At 47.9% G+C, this 19,263-nt stretch overlaps 1 protein-coding gene across 12 annotated transcripts in view; it reads left to right on the top strand.

Moving 5' to 3' along the window:
- agrn (agrin) overlaps window positions 1–19,263 on the top strand; it is a 233,063-nt gene that overhangs the window by 70,961 nt on the left and 142,839 nt on the right. For 10 of the 12 annotated variants that reach the window (XM_031868913.1, XM_031868922.1, XM_031868912.1 and 7 more), the window contains one exon: window positions 18,250–18,288. In XM_031868913.1, the coding sequence (XP_031724773.1) occupies window positions 18,250–18,288 (39 nt within the window). Of the gene's footprint in view, window positions 1–12,330; window positions 14,564–18,249; window positions 18,289–19,263 lie in introns of those variants that run through there. The other 2 variants (XM_031868920.1, XM_031868923.1) reach the window with 2 other exon arrangements.

Consider the following 19,263-nt stretch of genomic DNA (forward strand, 5'->3'; position numbering starts at 1 on the left):
CCCCCCACACACACTCTGCCCCGCCGTCTCCCTCCAGGGCCCCTCACCAGCAAATCATTTATCACGCAGTAATGGCTCTGATGATCTCTCTCTCCCCCTCTCCCCCTCTCTCTCCCCCTCTCTCTCCCCATCTCTCCACTTAAGGGGTTTGCCCTAGATTCTTCATCAAGGGGAATCTACAGCCCCACAGCACGGAGAGTGTGTGCACAGGTTTAAATCATCTCAAAGCTTTGATTCACAGCGGAAAAATACGAAACGGAAATTAGCCGTTTGTCAAGGAACAACAGTTTTGATAATTAATCATTTAGGTCCAGTGTGAAAGTGCATTCCTCAACTTGGAAGCAGTAGTTTGACAAAATAACCGTAGCTCAAGGTCAGCTGGCCGGCTTTTTCAAAACACTTTCAATCGCATCTCAGATGAGATCATCGGATGCAGTTGAAAGCTCAACAAAAGTAAGTAGACTTAAAAATCATTGAAGTAATAAATCAAACTGTTGTGCCGCACACTTGGCTGGTTTCATCCTTTAGGAAACGTTTAACATTTTGGTAAATACGGATGCTGTTAAAGGGGAATAAAACTCACCCAGCAGCACTAAAGTGTACACGTTTGTTTAATACGTACAAAAAAAAGACGTTTTTATATAGAGGGTTACGTGAGGGACGACTTCCTGTTCGGGTGCAGTGAATGCCAGGAATCTCTGCCGGTTGCTTGGCAACTTCATGACGACAAGACAGCACATGCTTACAGTCGAGCATATCGATCCTCTTAATCTAGTAAGTGAGCGAATAGACATATTTATACAACTTCTGCGTTCCTCTCATGAATACAGAGATTTCCTTATCTCCCTGCTTCATGCTGCTGTACATTGAAAGTGTCTGTCTGGGACTGTTGAAGGTGTCACCAAGAAGCATTTTATAGACTAAATAATCATAATTTAAAATCATGATTGTTAACATTGTCAATGCATTTTAATAAATTTGCCGGTTTGTTTGAGAGTAATAGGCTTTTTCACATCCTATTTCATATTCTTGGTGTTCTGTCATTCTTACATGGGAAGAATCAACTGCACAAGTTTAAATTGATGCCTTTTGTCGGTGTGGTAAGAATAGAAGTAGCGTGTGGTTAACATCAGCAGTAATAGTCCCCAAGGCTGAACAGACAAGTAAAAAAAAAAGAATGGGAACAGACAATCGAAGGAAGAAGGACATCACCGCCGGCACTGCAGAAATGAATGAGAATCAATGGGCCCTCTTCAAAATGGAAAGGCAAAAGACAGAAAAAGTGAGATCCTGTCTGCCAAACAGCAGTGGGCAAGAGTTCCATCTTAAGAGAGCCGGACTCGCCGGTGTTAGATCCTTATTTTCTCTCTTATCGCTCTGCTATAAAGCTTCACAGACCAGCCTGATCGGTAAACATGAAGTGCTGCGTGCAGCTTCTTAATCCTCAACATTCAAAAACTGTCTCCTCTCTCTGACATTTTATTACATCTCTGACAATTATTACATCGGTATGTAATAATTGCATCGTGCTGCTTAAAAGAAAATCTCATGAATATGGATGCATAGTGAAATCTAAATTCGTAGCATTTATATTTCTCCAGCCTGTAAATCTAAAATTCTCTTTTTTCTTGCTCTGCTGTGTTTCTCATGAGGGACCAGCCCAGACAAGCAGAGCTGCTCTCTCCCTCTTTTTTTACCTTTCACAGTCATTCTGGCAATATTGGTTGTACATTTCATCCTAACTGGATTTGAAGAAAAATTCTAAATTCAACTCGATGACAGAGCACAGCTTGCTCTGGTATAATGTGCCAGCAATGGCTTCATGAGACGGCGCTGTAGCTCTGTGGCGCTCCGCTGTTAGGAACGGTGCCATCGATCTCGCGACAGCCAACCAGGCGAGCTGCAGAGCGCCTGGTTCATTTGTTGCTGTCGAGAGACGGCCGAGACATACGATCGGGGCCCCGGGGTCCCAGGGGAGACACAGGGGCCCTGCGAGGGTTCGCAAGGGTCAGATGGCAAAGATCTGGATTTGATCAAGAGATGGGGGGGGGGATCTGAGAGGGAGACTGGGACTGATGGACAAAGAAGGAGAAAGGAGCGGATTAGAAAGAAAAAAAGGAAAGGACTCGCCATTTCCCCCTCTTCTTTGGATGCAGGCGGTGTCCTGTCCTGGCCCGTGCTATGCCAGTGCAGAAATTGCCAGTGTGTTATCATTCAGGAAATGCGTTGGCATGCGGAGAAATGAAAGGGAGAGGAAGAACTGACAGAATGCAAATGGCTCGCAGGTGTCGGAATGGAAATGAAATGAATGGCAGATGAGGTGCTTCGGCTGGCCTTATAGAAATACAGTGACAGAAGTGACCCAAATTGTCTAAAGCACTGCTGCAAATTGCTGCGAGTGAAGCCTCGCTTCCTCTCCCTCCTTCTTCCTCTCCCTCCTTCTTCCTCTCCTCTTATTCCCCTCCCTCTCTTCACTGTATCTCCGAGTCTCTCTTCTTTTCTCTCCCTCTCTCACCGTCAATCTTTTTCATCTCTCTCACCTCTTTCGCCGCTCACCTCCCTCCCTCCCCCTCCACACCAGAATGTTTTTTTCCAAATGAAATCTCACAAATCACCATTTTTCATACCACGGCGTGGTGGGTTTTTTTCTGCATACGTGTTGTTACCGTAGCAACGGGGCAATAATTCTTCCCCCTGCTGTCTCGTGCATATCGTGTGAATTTGGCATGACATGTGAGACTTTGGGTGGGAGGTCGGCTCTCTGCACCTATGCTTGTACACCGATGCAACTGATTGATAGTTTGTTTTCTGATGGTGGGAAGCGGCGATGGGGTGCACATGGTGGGCGGGTGTGTGGTGATGCGGGAGTACGCCGCTATGCGTGTGTTGATTCTGCAGAGATGCGAATCCTCCCGGTAACACCTGGTCTGAATCGAGCCCATTTTACCACAACGCTCCTCTGGAGGATGCGAGCGGCTTTGACCCTGTGTGCAGACCTGGTTGTTTACCTCGCAGATTAATATGCGCCTGAGGATGCCGCTGGTGCCGCCGGCTTCCAAATGCCTCTTTCGGGTCCGTCCGCATGAATTTCCCGCTGCCGTTGTTCCTCTTCATTTAACCACGTTTATCAGTTTGTTGCCCAGATGAATAATGGATGAGGTCGCTCGTTGCCTCGGCTACACGCCAAGCTCATCGTTGTCGTGCAAAACAAACTAGGTCCACCCGCCCTCCCCGACTCCACCCCCGCCACTTCTGGATGACAGGCGAGTTGACACACTCGTGGCTGATGAAGATTGAGAGGGACGGCCATGAGAGAGAGGACATGTAGAAACTCATACACACATACGAGCAGGTCTCGTATGTGCTACATGTCCACTTCTATTGACTCACACTAGATACATGGTTATGTATGCTTTTGGTTATGTGGTCATCCATCCATTCATCCATCCATCCATCCAATCTATACCCGCTTATTCAGACTCAAGGGCACATGGGAGCTATAAACTTTGGGGGCGAAAGACAGACAAGGACAGGACCCAGACTGCTCACAGCCTGCTCACAAATACATTACATACATGTGAGCACCCACAACGAACAGGGGGAGAACATTCAGTGTGAACTCGGTGTTCTCAGTGTGAAAGTCATAGATATCTTTGATTGCTGTACTTGTGATAAAGCACACATACTTCCAGCCCCTCTGTCTGAACTCTTAAAGCCTAGACAGACGCTTTACAACGACTTCAATTTCATGTAATTTTGTTTTTTTCGCTTCTGCTTTGCTCTTTGAGGATGCACTGTACCCCCAACCTTTTGCCGGCACCAGTTAGAAGCGATAATTGAGGCCAATCACCGGGGACGATTGAGGTTTTTCTGCCGTGACTCAGCATCAGAAAGAATGATACTTTATTGATCTCCGTGGAGAAATCCTCTTTGCTCTTGTCCCCTTAAAGATGGAGGTCAGAGATCAGGCTCAGCCACAGGACAGCCAGCACTCAGGAGCTGGGGTGCGGTTTGCAGTCTTGCTCAAGGACACTTTAGCAAGCGGGATGTTTGTCAATGCGGGAGTTTGAAGCTGGGGTTGTTCCAGCTAATCGGCTGTCTAGGCAAGTGAGGTAAATGACTTCTCGGCTGTGAGCAGTTAAAAGAGAGGTCATGCAACATCAGTAGGTCCTTTAAAGTGGCTCTTGCATATCCGTGCAGCTGCCTGCCCGGGCTTATTTTTCCAGTCTGAAACTTTTTCGTTTTTGAAGAAGGCATTATAAAACATTTATTGAACCATCCGGTTTCCACCTTCGCATTTATTTTAACCCTGTAGCACCTTGTGGCATTTAGAAGGAGAGATGTGTCCGTCTGTCGCTATATTTTTTTCTGTCTTGTGTGTGAATGCCAAGTCATTATGCTTATCTTGTGTCAATGTGTGCGTTTGGGAGTCTCAGCTAAAGCCTTGTGGTTGACAGACAGCCCGTCTCAGGGTTATACGGGGGTATATTGTTGTGGAGTCTGTCAGTGGTTTTTCAGCAGTTGATTTCTGCTCTCTACGACCACTGATGGCCCTCTTTGCCCGCTTTGGTTTCCTTCTAAGTGCAAACCGCCTACGACAGCGCTGACCTCGCTAACTGGTGAGTTCAGGATACGGCAGCGCACACTGCACCAGCAGAATGTGGATGATGGTAGCGGTTGGTGGTCATGACGGCGTGGCGTCATGACCACGCCGTGTTGTGTCTCACTTTGATGCTTGAATTAGGACCGCAACTACCGACTCACGCTCAGTTCATCTGTGGCGCTGGGTGTCGTTGGACATCGTTCGCATCGTTGAAGTGCAATACCTTGCCCTATATATCTGTTGAATTATCATTTTAGGATAAACTGACCATTATTTAGTCTCACACTTTTTTATTTTATTATTAAAAATGGCTTTTTCAGTACAGAACTTGAAGATAATCAACTTACATTAACGTCAACTCACGGGTTTTATTCACATCAGTTTTTTCAACAAGTGCCCCAAAAATTACACGTTAACGTTCAAGCGACTGGCCTCTAGCCAGTCGTGATTATGTCAGAAAGAAGGAAGTAAGGCGACGTTAAAGAACGAAGTCCACACGGGCTGGAGGTTGGGGTGGATGAATGGGAATGCAAACATTAGACTTTAAAAAATGGGACAACAGTTGGCTGTGTCTCCAGCTCCTGATTGAATCGGCGCGTTACTGTTTTTTGTGTCCTGCTGTATAATCCCCGCTGCCATTCTTCATGGATCAGTTTGATTTCATTCACACCTGGTTGCTAATAGTAAGTGTTCCTTGTTTGCATTTACAGCCAAACTGTATCTGTTTTCCGTCTCATCAGTATCAAACCCTCCAAAACGCAGGATGCATTTTAATACCTGGTGCTAAGCGGGTCACTCATTTTCCTGACTGTGATTGCAGCCGGAAAACAGCTATTTCGTCATTTAGGCTGCATATTTTCATTAGTCTTTTCTACTTGCAGCACACAGCCTAGTCTGACTGCACTCTCTCACCAAAGGGAACTAGAGTTATTTACTCGAAAGGAAAAAGGGAATAGCACGGAAGCTGTCTTGTTTGAGAGAATAACTTGAGCACATGCCGTCTGATTAGGCGTATAAATAATTTATAGGCGTTTCATTTATGGGTTGCGTCTCAACAAGGGGGTTGCTCGCCAATTAATTTTCCCTCTCTGCCCCTCTATCCGAGAGGATCCAGCTCGATGTGCAGCCAGCCGCCAGTGACGGGCCGAGAGAGGGGGACAAAGAGAATAGAAGAGCGACGGTTCATTACTGTAAATGCAAATGAAAGGGTGCCACTGTATAACAGCCTGTCACTGTCGGCTTTGAATTCGGGAAGCCGATCAGGTAAATCTGCTTGTGCGCACTGTGAATATCTCACGGCGATGTATGTTGGTCTGTCGTGCTTTAGACAAACAAAGGTAAAGGCAACAGTATTTATATGTTCAGAAAAATCAAAAGCAGGGTTATTGATGTAGAACACAAGGGATTTGCTGTGGGGAAGAACATAAGGCCTTTGATGGAGCTGGAATCTGAAATAGTCGATTTCTAGTTCAAGTCAACGCGCAATGTTCCGCTTCAGACATGCTGCTCATTAAAGAGCTGAAAGCTTTTATTTGCAAGAAATGTAAAAAAAATAAAGATCCCTTTCTGTCTTGGAATCGTTCCTCATCCGTGGGCAGCGTTCACGTCCCCATGGCCGTGGCATTTTGAGCTTGTGAAATTACACTTTCCCGTATCTCTGACTTTTTTCTCTACATCGGTGTTAACGTACTGAAGGGTGATAATCAGAGCTCTCTCGTACCTCCTCTGTGTTCCCTCACATCTGCCTCTAGCTGGCCATCATTTCAACATTTTTGATTGGTGCCAATAGATTACCTGAGATTACCAAAGCAAAGCTTCATCAGCGGCTTACAGTTTGTTCAGACTGAACACAGAGTGAATTCTAAGGCTGGGGGCTCCATATTACGTTGGGCGTAAAGTGGACTTAATTCAATTAAAAATATTTTTTTATATTAAGTGGAATTTGCGCGTATCCTGAGGCTTTATGACTCCAATTAATACATGTAGAGAGACGAGAGAGAAAATGAGACAAGAACTAGAAGTCCTGGTTTAAAGGTCTGTGTGTAAGTCTGAGCTGTCACACAAACAACTCAATCCATTCAGTGTGCACGTTGTGTCTACAACATCTGCACATTGGCTGTTCGGGGTTTGAATGAATGCAGACTGCAAAAACACTCCAGTGCTCATATTTGTGTGAATAACTCTTTTTTTTAATCTAATGATGTATGGCAAAATGTATCAGTGTTGCATGAATAACTTATTAAACAAATTCAAATATGGTTCCACAAAGTCCCAATTCAGATCAAGACATATCTAAAGAAGGAGAACAAGCAGTGCCAACTTTCCTTATTCGACACCTGTAAGGCAGCGCTCTAAAAGCACTGCCCTACTTGTGCGTCTTTATGTCCTCTCTACACCAATGCAAGCTAATCTGCTGTTGGGAATCGGCCACATTGAAAGGACAGCTCCCAGCCCGTAATGACTGGTCGTCACGAGTCTCCCGCCACTTTCTCGGCGTGTCGGGGACAGTGTGACCTGGCCAGCTCCCCATGACAGATGGCTGACTTGGCCAGAGACCGACATCTGGATCGTCCTTCAGCTTCATCAGCCTCGCCTTTCCTGTGTGAAGGGTGTAAGAGCCAACCACTCCTCCTCTGATTCCGTGCTGCTAGCTTTCCTGCACCGCTGCCACCATCAGCTCCATATGTCAGCCACACGGAGTAGTGCCAGCAGGTTGCTCTCTCTCTCCTCTTCTTCTTTTTTTTGCCATTTCGTTCTCTTTCTGTCATTATTTGTCATTATTTACCTGTCCATTGGAGTAATTTCCTTGTGCTATTGAGGGAAAATGTTGGTGGCGATATTCTGAATAAACAGGGCAAGGCAGAGGTGTAAGGACAATATTACATCCTGTTGTCATTATTGTTGTGGGTGTTGATGATTGTGCAGGAAGGGCTGGCTAGAAAATCAGAGCTGGCTAATATTGAGTTACTCCTTCCCGAATGAGTTCGTCTTCACTTAGAAGACCTTTGGAAAAGGAGGGAGTGTCAGCGGGCTGAACATCAGCCCTCAGGCTAGGCTCCAGATGAGCCCCGAGGGCGAAGAATCAGCACCGTCTGAGAGGGAACTGAACGTCCAGCAGTGGAGAGGTCCTGGATGAGACCACGGGCTAAGAGCTGGCTCGGTGTAGGCTGGAAAAGCAAGTCATGGTCAGCGTGGGATGGCGTGGGAGGAAGAGACTAATGCAGCCAAAAGTCCTGCGAATGGCTGAACAGCACCGGCTGGAGGACTGGCGCAGAGGTCCAAAAAAAATGGCGCCATTCACAGATCCGGCTAATTCTGCCAGGTGTCAAGATGACCCAAATGTTACATGGGTCGACGCGCGTTCGTGTTCAGCCGTGGGCCGCATTTTGCCGCATTCAGAGTGTCAGAGCGTGCCCAAGTTGGCACCAGATCCTGGCCGATGTGTCACGTTGTGAGTCACATTGAGTGGAGCCCACCTCGTGTGGGAACTCTCTCGTTCACAGTTACATCAACGATGCACAGTAGTACCATCATCCGCTGAGTCAGGAAAAAATGTGTTGTCATGAGCTTTTTAACTCCTGCACTCCACGTTTAAGAGCCAGATTGGCTCTGCGGTGTTTTAGCTTTTTTAAACTCTTGGATTAATTACTCGAGCCGGCCTTCTGTGCGGTGCTGTTTTCAGTCTGAACGCCCAGTTGGACAGTGCTCCTCCCCTCCACCATCAAAACACCAAACAAGGGATAATATTTTTGGAAGAACGGTGTTCATCCCTTCAGTAGAGTTTCCCAAACATATAAATTTAGAGAACCGACGACAAGGAGCGTTTCAGCTGTTCTGGTGGCTGGCGGTGGCCTCCAATTTGCCGACCATCTGTAGCTTCTGTTTGGTGTTAAAATGTAATTTCAGTTTACAGATTGTGAAAACGAGCATTGACCATTTCCACAATGAAGTGCTTCATTCCTCCATTCGTACCGGTATTGGCGCCTGGTTGTCACGATAACGCACTAGAAGCAGCTTGTTTCGTCTGTCCGCCCACTCTGTTTTTCTTGTGACCCGGTTCAGCAGAGGTTAATGCCGTTAGCCACGCACAGCTGCGAGAGGCCCGAGCCGTTGCTAGATGAGCGCCGCTCAGTCCGCAGGCCCGATGGCTGGGAAGTCTGGGAGGCTGTCGGGAGGCTGCGGCGACGTCTGACTTATGATGATTGGAGTTAATACCGTGGCGAGACAATTGGCCCACCTGCTAGCGTCTCACCGCCGTAGCCCACTGGGTGAGGAGTCTGGGCTTCCCTCCACCGGCCGGGCTGCACGGCTCGATGCACACGAGGAATTCAACACGGCCTACCGCTGTCGCCCTAATTTGTGATCCTCGAATACGTAGCTCGCTGTGGAATTAGATTCATTATAAGTCTCACTCCACTCCTGTAATGTGGGGCTGCAGGGTCATATAAATACATACCAGGAAGTAAGGTGTCAACCGACAGGTTGAGCTGTGAGACACGAGGCTGAAATAACCCTCATTGCAGCAGATTTTGTATTATCAATACGTGCACATGCACCAAAAAAAGCAACACGACAAATATTACAGTGAATGACCTTGGAAATGAATAGTTGAGTGGGCCAGTAGACAGGCTTTAGTGCAGCCAATTACCAAATCAGTTCTAAATTTTAACAGACTTCCCTTCTGCGCCTTTTCTCTTCTTTTCATCCGCATCATTAAAAAAAACTATTTACAATGGGCAGCAGGAAAGGATGATCTCTAATGCCATTAGCGGAGGCAACAGCTTCGCTTTTGATAGCTCCTGCTTTGAAAAATGGACAGAATCCCCACTCTAATGGGGTGTTGTTGTATTCATCAACAGGGATTATTTTTCATGTAGTCTAATGTACAAAGCTGTTGTTGTCGTATTTAGCAATTGATCTGTGCACACAGTTTTTTCCCAAAACAGATTATTTTATGAAATATTCAGCAAGAGAACTCTTCAGAATGACTTATTTCCTGGTCCACGGTAGCTCTGCTTTAGTGTGCTTGGAAAAGGTCCCAAGTCAGACACACTAAGACTGTAACGTCATCGAAACAGCTGGAACGACTTCGGTTTGTGTTGAGTTTATATCACTTCGGAACCAGGAAATGTAGTTTGCCCCTTGGGTGCTTAGTCACCTTTACTCTCTGTGAATCAGCACCGCAGTTAAAATGTTGTAAATGCAAATTTGATATTTAGTCATTTGATTGCTGCCTGTAGGAGAGAGTTCCGCGGAGGTTGACTTGGTGCTGCTTGGCCGCAGAGAAAGCATCCTGTATCGACAGTCTGAACCCACCTAATCATAGAAAATCAGCTGCACTTTATACCTTTCAAACCCCGGAAATCTGATCCTTACATTTAGCTAGTACAAATTCTCTGCTCATTGTGTCCGCAAACTGCATGCAAGAAGAAGCTTTTAGATGCGCAGCAGTGCTGACTGGATGCCATTTGTCACTGCAAAGCTGCATTTGATCTGACCCCTTGACCCCTCGGCGGTGCAGCTGGAATGCAGCTTGCGTTTGAAATGTACAAAGATGACGCAGGAAGAGATCTCCCCTCGTTGGTGGTTCATTTTTTGGTGTGTTTTTTCACAAGACAACCTTTCCGAGGAGAAATTGTCATTCAGTAAAGGCAACCACTGTTTTCTCTTAGATCAATTAGATCAACGCCGGCCAGCCAGAAGACCGGGATGTGCGCCGGGCTGCACACACACACACACACAAGCACACACACACACGCACACACACACACACAACACACACACACACAACACACTTGATTGAAGCATCATCGTCAATCAGTTATGGAGCTTGACAAATTTCTCACCCTCTGCATAAAGAGGAGCACGCACACATGAGCTTATGTGCTCGCATCAACTTTTAATCCTGCCAGACCATTAAACAGGAGAGCAGCTCCTTTGGCTCCTTAATGGAAATTACCTTTTCAAAGCCTTCAGAGAGAGATGTTAACCTTGTGCGCTACTTGTGGCATTAAAAATGGATCAAAGCAGCCGAGCTTTGATGTTCGACGGAAGATCTCATTTGGGTCGCGGCTGCAGACACCCCCCCCCCCCCTAGCGCCCTCTGCTGGGACAACTTGCCGTCTCGGCATTGCGATGTCCTGGTGTGATTCTGTGTGTCGTAATTGCTTTAGCCCAGAAGTCCCCACTTGTCGGAGCAATAAGCGCGATGGATAAAGACACAGTCAGAGTTACAAGTGGAAAGGGAGGCAAAAAGAGAGGGAACAAAAGACACAGCGGCTGTTTCCTTTTTTCTTTTCAGTCAGTCCATCAATCAGGTTTTGTTATGCAACGTAAGAGCTGATGTGGACTGTCTGGGGTAATGTGTCAGTGGAGGGGGAGGCACCTCTGGGGGGGTTGTGTTGCTGATGATTGGGGGGGGGGTTGAACTAATGACCCTCAGCGGGCAGCCTAAAAACCTGGCTCCCCTCATATTGAGTCTCCCCCACAGAGCTCAGCTCTGGGAATGAACCCACTGTCCAAAGAGATAAATGACTTTTGGGGAGGAAGAAAGATCACCTACCTGTGTGTGTGTGTGTGTGTGTGTGTGTGTGTGTGTGTGTGTGTGTGTGAGAGAGAGAGAGAGAGAGAGAGAGCTTGTTGGCTGAAAAGAGATAGAGACCAAAAAAAAGATAGACGGAGCTATTTTGCAGTGTGTTTGTGTTTCTATTGGAGAGAAAAGCCAATTGTGTGTGCATTCATGCAATTCCTCTGTGGACGCAGACACTGCGCTCCACCGCCAGTGTGTGTGTGTATGCGTGTGCGCACCCTTGTGTAAAGCACGGAGTTTGGGGGGGGGGAGAGATGGAGACAGATAGAGAGAGTGAAAAAAAGAAGACATAAATAATTGATGATAGATACCGCCTTGCATCTGGCGCCTGCTGCCGTTGAGCTTGTTCAAAGTGGATATTGATGCAGGGACTCGCTAAAAACACAGCGTAACCGCCCCTCTATTCTGACCTCATTACCACGTTAGAAGAGCAACAATGCATAGCTTTCAAAAAGGGCAGAGGGTGACATGCTGTGAAAGAGATGCAAAAGGTTTCCGCCTCAGATCATGCCTTTTTTTGCTTGCCATATTATTTAACAACGGGGGGAAAAAATCAACCGATTCCTACTCGTCGTGAAAGAGTCAGAACAGAAAGGGTCCAAATGGGATTGTTAATTAATTGAAAATTGGCTCGTCGTGGAGTCTCCCTGGCTGCACTGGTGCCACATATATCGGTTAAAAAAACAAATGGGTGAGGCTGTTTGGAGAGACTCGATATGTGATTGACTTTAGTGTATTTAAGTTGTCCTCCCTCCCTCCACAGGCCTATTTTCTCTCAGTTTGCCTCATTAAATCTTGTGGAAATTCTCCAACTCTTGAAGAGACTTTCTTTTGATTAGGCTATAAACAAATGGAGGAGTTGGTTGACATCTCCCAAGACCAAAGCCCTCCTTTGTTTTGCTGCTGCACTGTTGCTGCCCCCCCACTCTGACAGGACTGGAGTACTATTCCCCAAAGCCTTTATTCTCGCTCATTTTATTTTTTCCCTGTTTCCTCACCCAACTCCAACCCCCTCTGCCTTTGTTAAAGACGGCTCCTCAACCACTCCCCCACCCCTCTCTCTCTCTCTCGCTCTCTCTCTCTCTCTCTCTCTCTCATTATGCGCTCATCCGTTCCGCTGGCTGAGGGCTGAGAGAGGAGCACTCAGGAGGAGTGTTTGGGAAACCAGCGACACGCCGCTGCTGTTTTCTCCAATAGAAAAAAAAGAAAAAGTGGACCGAAGTGTCAGGAGCTGCTTTCCCTTTTTAACAGCACTCCTCCTCACTCCCGTTTACTCTTCTCTCTCTCTCTCTCTCTCTCTCTCTCTCTCTCTCTCTCTCTCTCTATATTGCCGTGTCTGGCTGCTGAGTTCTCCCATTGACTCACTCGTCTCTGCTTCAGCTGGCTGACTGAGTGCGCTGACACTGGGACCACTACCTGCTGCCTGGGGATTAAGCGCGCTATGAATACCCGGAGCCTAATTTGTTGTTTTGGCTGCCAGTGACTGTCGGATCCCCACAGAAGACAAGCCGGTGCATAAATCCTTGCGGCCAGCGCGCTGGGAGCACCTCTGGACTAAGACAAGCCACGGAGAAAAGAAAGGGACTGGATGCTTGTGGAAGTGCATAAAAGAGAGGCGACGAACCGGAGAATAGAAGGAAAAGGCTGGACAAGTTCTTTCCTGAAAAGGCAGAAATACAAGAAGCCAAATCAACCTCGGTCTTGCGAGGATCGGGGCGCAGTGAGAACCTGTGCCTCTCATTATCTGGCTGGGATTCTCCGTCATGGTGCTGACACAAGGGAAGAAAGCCCAACAAATCTCCGCCTCGAGCTCCTCGGCTGATTTCTGATCACACACGCGGGTTTTTTTCTTCTCCCCTTTCTTTCCACGAGTTCATACATATAGAGCGTCTCTGTGTTTTGTTGCTCATCCGTTCGCTGCTTGGGGGCTGGGGGAGAGAGAGAGAGAAGAAGAAGAAGACGGCTCTGCACTGACGGGGATTGCGATCCTTCTCCTCTCCCAACTTTTTTTTGTCCCCCATCTCCGGCACTCCTCTGACCTGCTTTTGGTCCCAGCGCACCAGCGGGGTGGGTGGAGCTGGGGGGTGGGCAGCTGCTTATCCATTCCATGAGACTGGCCCGGAGTAAAGGGTTATTGAACCGAGGAGTGGCAGTCACGCAGGAGAGAAGGGAAGGGGAAAAAGAAACGGTGAACCCGGGAGCATGTGGTTTAGCGATCGGCAGCCAGCTGCTGTCCAGCCGTCCCGCTGATCACGCCTGTGACGGACGCTCCCGGACCGTAAGCCGAAGGAGCCGGTCTCCAGTGGATACAAAAGAGCACTCGCTCTGGGCAAACCGCTGCTCGGTTTCGCCTTCGTTGCCCCGACAGCCAACACGGAGGCTGAAGAAGATGTTCGGCGGTGTCACCTGTTAGGGAAATACTTGTGGCACGTGTTGTTGGCGAGCGCCAGACCTCGGCTTGGTGTGTAAAGGCTTTTGACAAGGAAAGCAGGACGGGGGAGGTGCTCCAGACCCCCTTTACGTCCATCTGATTACCAGTCAGGTTCACGGGGAAGAAAGGAGAGGATTCCATTTGTGGATTTACCGTCGGCCTGCGTGGAAGTTTTTTTTCCGTGTGGATATTTGACAGTTCGAAACGCCCACATCCCAACGCACACATTTCTCACCACACGTACATGCTAAAAGCGCACTGACGCACATTTACAAACACATTATCACCACTTAAATCCACACACGCATGTTTGCACTGTAAGTATAACCCGCTTCACAAGACACAGTCACAGATTGAAAGCCCATTACTTTGTCTTCCCCCCCCCCATTGGGAACAGCAGAATGGAGGTTGTGTGGACAGGTGGGGGGCTGTAGGAGTCCAACATCCTTGTCCCCTCTGTCTGTCCACTTTCGCCAAATGGATGTTATTATCTCTAAAAATGTGTTGCCTGGAAACCGCTGAAAGCTTGCTGCTGCGATTCTCTGACGGAAACAGTCACCACGTCCTCGCCACGGTGCACGGCTGGAACCGCAGCTGAAACACCGGCCATTACGCGTCCATTTTTACTTTTATTTTATCTTCACCTTCACCTTCACCCCCGGCCCTCACCCCGCCGCCATCATTTTTTCCAACGGGTCTTTGGGCAACCCTCGTCGCCCTCCGCGTCCCGTCCTCTCCTCCACCCTGGAGGGGAGGGGGTCGCTGGAGTGGAGCATGAGCGGGTGCCACTATCCCTCGCCGCCGCCGCAGGAGCAGGAGCGCAGGTACCAGCACAAGGTGTCCCTGGTGGTGCGCTACTTCATGATCCCCTGCAACATCTGTCTGATCCTGCTGGCCACGTCCACACTGGGCTTTGCGGTGCTCCTGTTCCTCAACAACTGTACGTTGGTACAACCACAAACAGCACAGTTTCACTTTCATAACACCGAAAAACGAATGGGTCACTGCTTGGCAAAAGAATACACACCCTAAATCAAGTGTTGGCGTAGCCTTTCTAGACAGAATTTAGGTGGAAGTGAATTATTTTGCATTTAAAGTCACAGCCCCCCTATTCCTTGATTCTGTGTGCGAAAATGCTTCATATCTCCCGTCTTAAGACTTGGCATTTACTTTAATTAGGAAGAATTAAATGGCAGACTAAATGCCTGTGTAGGACGCAAACATGTCCTTTGGCCTACAAAGCCTCAACCCCTCCCTTACTGCTTTATACTTGTCTTGCTGTATGTTGAAAAGTGCAGCTCATTGAGAGCATCATGTTTGTAATGTTTGTGAGGCTGAGTTACTTTGATGATGGCCATCACAGTAGATTCTTTGGTCAAAGAGTGTCCTGACAAGAGAGGTAATTGCTTTAGTGTTTTCTTCTTGTTAAACCCCACGCTGGGTATCATTTGAAACGTGTCGACACTGGGGGAACTTATTCATTCTCCTAACTCCTTCACAGACTCGCGCAAATCTACTTCTGAGTGCCCTGCCTGCCTTGTTTAGACTGTGTGAATGGCAAAAGTCCTTTCCAACTTCCAAAGTGGGCTATTAGCTATGCAAGACTTGTGCCCCATGATCATGAGGAAATAAGGTAAAAAGACAGTTATTTTCAGGTTTGGAGGTTGAAGTGGGGAGAGGTTCGTTAACGTGGCTGCTGTTCCGTGTCAACCCTGACTTTCTGTTATTCTGTTCCCAGGCTGTTGACTTTTCAGCCCCGCACAAGGCAAAGTACCCGTCGTCCTTTAGATGCACCTCTTTGCATCCGTCCACTTCTTTTCCAGTGTCTTTCTATCGTCTTTGTCGCTCTTTCCTTCTCATTTGTTAATTGGCTGATGTGGGTGACCAGGATGCGGGATGGTTCATTTTGTAACCTCGCTGCTGTGTTATCGAATCCATTCCAGCCAGACGGATTATATTAGATTTAAAGCAAACCCAGTTAAAGCGGGCCGATCTCTGCCTTTCAGAAGCGTTCGCTGGAGGAGCTGATGAAATGAAAAGGGGGGCTCTCTTCTGCTGCTGGAGCCACAAGGACAGCTGGATAGGATGGTGTTAGTGCTGGTAGGGCTGACGTGTGTATGTGTGTGTGTGTGTGGGGGAGGAGGGGTGTCAGAGGAGCAGCGTAACCTCAGATTCGTTCTTTCTATTGTCACCATATGGGGTGAGGCATGTCCACACATACACAGTAACCAACCCCCCCCCCCCCCCACTGCCTGCCAACAGAGCCCACATACCATGTGTGACTATACGTCAACCAAACCAATAGGGGGAAGATGACATGCATTCAGTGATGGACTCCCGCACATATGGCTAAATGTCACCGTCAGACACATATTGATTCGCTGAAGATATAAGATGAGTGATGGCCCCGCGCTGACATTCAGCACGGGCAACTCATGCGTGCTCTGCCAGGTGCAAAGGGAGATGGGGAAAGACCTTATCTTGTCCTTTCATTATGGGAATGTGACGAAATCGTTTAGCGTCGCCCGGCACTCTCTCTCTCTCTCTCTCTCTTTTTGATTCGCAAGTGCTACAAAGTGTTGCACGTGTTCAGGCCTGTTCGCGGAAATGCGAGACAGGAAGGGTAGTCTGTGCGTGGATGTCTGCTTTTGTGTTGTGCGCTCTCAGCAGAACTTCTATATTTCCCACAATTTCTGTTTCACTCATTTTATATGTTTTCTTGAATTCCCCCCCCCACCTCCTCTCCCACCCCAGATGGAAATCAGTTACCGTCATGACTGACTGGCAAACAGCTTCAGCCGACACTTCATTATTCACCTCTAGCAACAGTCTCGCCTCGCCTCTCCCCTCTCTCTCTCTCACACACTTTCTCTCCCCCTTCTACCCTCCCCGAAGCCCCGGCTGTTGACAAGCAATTTTAAGTTAGCCTAAATTTAAAAAACTCGGCTGCGTCTCGGGGACGCCGACGGGTATCGCGGGAAGGCTTCGCGACGGCGGTTGACAGACAAAAAATAAATAAAAATGTGTTAGCGGGCTAATTGATGTGATGTGTTTCATCTTCGTCATTATCCCTCGCAGTGCAGAGACGTCGGAGTCCTCTCTGAATGCGCTCGTGTTGGTTGGCGCGCGCTCGGTAGCAGGCAGCTCTGACGACTCGCCGGATCTCTGCTCAGTGAGTCGGACGGCACCGAGGTGCCTGCCAGAGTGCAGATGGCGGTTTGGTTTTGTTTGCGCTCGGTACACCAGTGCCCCAGTGCATCGGGATGGCCTTTTCGAAGAGGCTTTCCATTTTGGTGGAGTTGCCTGGTAAATGATGCCACCAAAGTCATATCTGATCAGCAGATTTTTATTTTGTGTGAGAAATAGATAAAATGGGGCTGTTTTCTTTCTTTCTTTTCTTATTTTTTTACATAACGTCGGTCTTCTTACTTTGCTTATAGCTCTGTATCATTCAGTGTCCATGGTATCTGTATGCACTTTACATAGTTGGCAAGCTATTGGCAGATATCCCACAAAATAATGTAATAATCCACAACTTGAATAGGCGACCAATCGTTTAGCAAGCAAAGACGCCAAACACGGTCCGGTTCCATCCTGTCAAATGTGAGGATGTGGTGTTCTTCTCTTCTTTATATTTGGAATAGAATATGTTTTGGTTTGTTTGTCGCACAATATATCAGCAATCTGAAGACACCCGCTGAGGCTCTGGGAAATTGCTTTTTCAGTCTTTTCTGGCGTTTTGTGGCCTAAACAATCAACGGTAGGATCGAAAAATGATCATGAGATCAATCAATGCTAAAAATACATGTTAGCTGCGCTTGGTTTGTGCTTTGTCACTAACTTCATCCCCCATTTTCCTGCCAAAGAATGTCAAAGCAAACTGCATGTTCTGCATGCACCTCCACTACATACACCTGGCATTGATGCATTTGCATTGCCTGGTCGAGATCCACCTCGTTTTCAAGCGTAAAAGCGTCAAAACTGCAAAGGACTCATGTTTCCTGAGATCTTCCCCCGGTGTTTTACCCGATACTCAGTCATCTGACACGTCTTGTTTTATGGCTCCCACGAACCGACAATCCTTATGTCATCGTCTGGGTGTTGACCAGGAGAGTAGCATGATGTCATTTGATATATTGGGGGGGGGGGGACTGATTTATCCTGCATGTGGTTGCTTGGGGAGGCGGGGGTGGGAAGTGAGTGGGTTTTCACTGTGTCTTCACCGCTGTGGAATTTAAAGAAATATTATCTCGCACTCACTCGCTCGAATCTTATCACACGCTCACACACACACACAAACCCCCCCCCCCCCCCGAGTGTTTTCAATTCTCATGTGCTGTTATGATATCAAAAGTCGCGCGGTGTGGTTTGGGATGAGAAGACCATGAGAACAATGAATGACAAAACAATCGCGATACCGCTGTCGCTGAAATGTCCTCCTGTCGATTAGCCCAGCTGGGGTCCTGTGGTGGCCCCCGGTCACTGCATTAGAATGTGTTAGATAGGAAAAAGCCGAGCCTGTGGACACAATGTGTGTCTTTTTGTGTAGCAACTCAATTGCTTTGCCCGCACCCCCTGGGAAGTCTCCCCCAAAACTAAAAACCTTTTCTCTTTTATCTCTTTCAGACAAACCTCATCACTTCACACCGCCCCCGCCTCCTGATGGTAAGTCCTCTGTGGGGGGTTTTTCTTTCTCTCCGCTCCTCGCCTCCGTTGACCGCTGCTGGTGTTTTGGAGCTGTACCTGTGAATAATGACCTCGGACAGCGCATTCTCTGCCTTTTTGAAGCGGCCAGACGTCTGTCTGCGCGGTGCCAGATTCGGTCTGCTCCGCTCTTTTTTTTGTCTCTGCACAGTTGGTATGGCAGGCACGCGGCCAGGTCTGCTCGGGGCTTTGATGTGAGAGGGATCTTTTGATGACTTGATTTGATCTTGCTCCGCACAGCTAGTTGGGGTGATGTTCACTACCTGTTACCACAGCAGCATTCACATACTTCTGATGGAGTCTAATGGGATAACCCCCCTTCCCCGGGTAGTTTACATGGCCTGAGTCTGCTGGGGGTCTGCTGGTCAGGAGCGCAGAGCAGCACCATCACCTCGTTCCAGCCCAGACATATAAATCTTCGCAATGGGTGCCGCATTGTTTCAGTTCTTTTTTGGCCTAGTAACATGAGCTTTTAATTAAAAAAAAACACAAACGAAAAAACATTTTTTTCCAAAACAGTGGCTCTTGGCAGGCTTTAATTGGAGGAAAACAGCTGTTTTTCAAGCTGCTATCATGAATATTTATCAGAGGCAGCGCAGTGAGTGAGTGTTGGATGGACTTTTTTGTTGTTGTATTTTTCTTTTTACTGCACATGACAGGCAGCCAGGGACGGACTCACTAGTTCTGAAGGTGTCGTGTCATCCCGCCTGTGTGTAAGCTACAAAGGCCGAGGTTCGTGGGGAGAAAACGCGAGGGAAAAAAAAAATGTTTCTAATGATCGCAGCCGGCCAGCTGATGTCGGGGACAAAAGGCCACAGTGGGGGCTTTCGGAATCTGTTTCTGGTAATTGCTCGATTCACTCGCCCCACGGGCCAGCTTGTTTGGACAAAGCGGTTCGCGAGAGACGCCATGCTTTAAAAAGGGGGGGGGGGGGGG

The sequence above is a fragment of the Anarrhichthys ocellatus genome, unplaced genomic scaffold (genome assembly GCF_004355925.1).
Source record: "Anarrhichthys ocellatus isolate YVR2014 unplaced genomic scaffold, GSC_Weel_1.0 scaffold44, whole genome shotgun sequence".
NCBI classification, from domain to species: Eukaryota; Metazoa; Chordata; class Actinopteri; order Perciformes; family Anarhichadidae; genus Anarrhichthys; species Anarrhichthys ocellatus.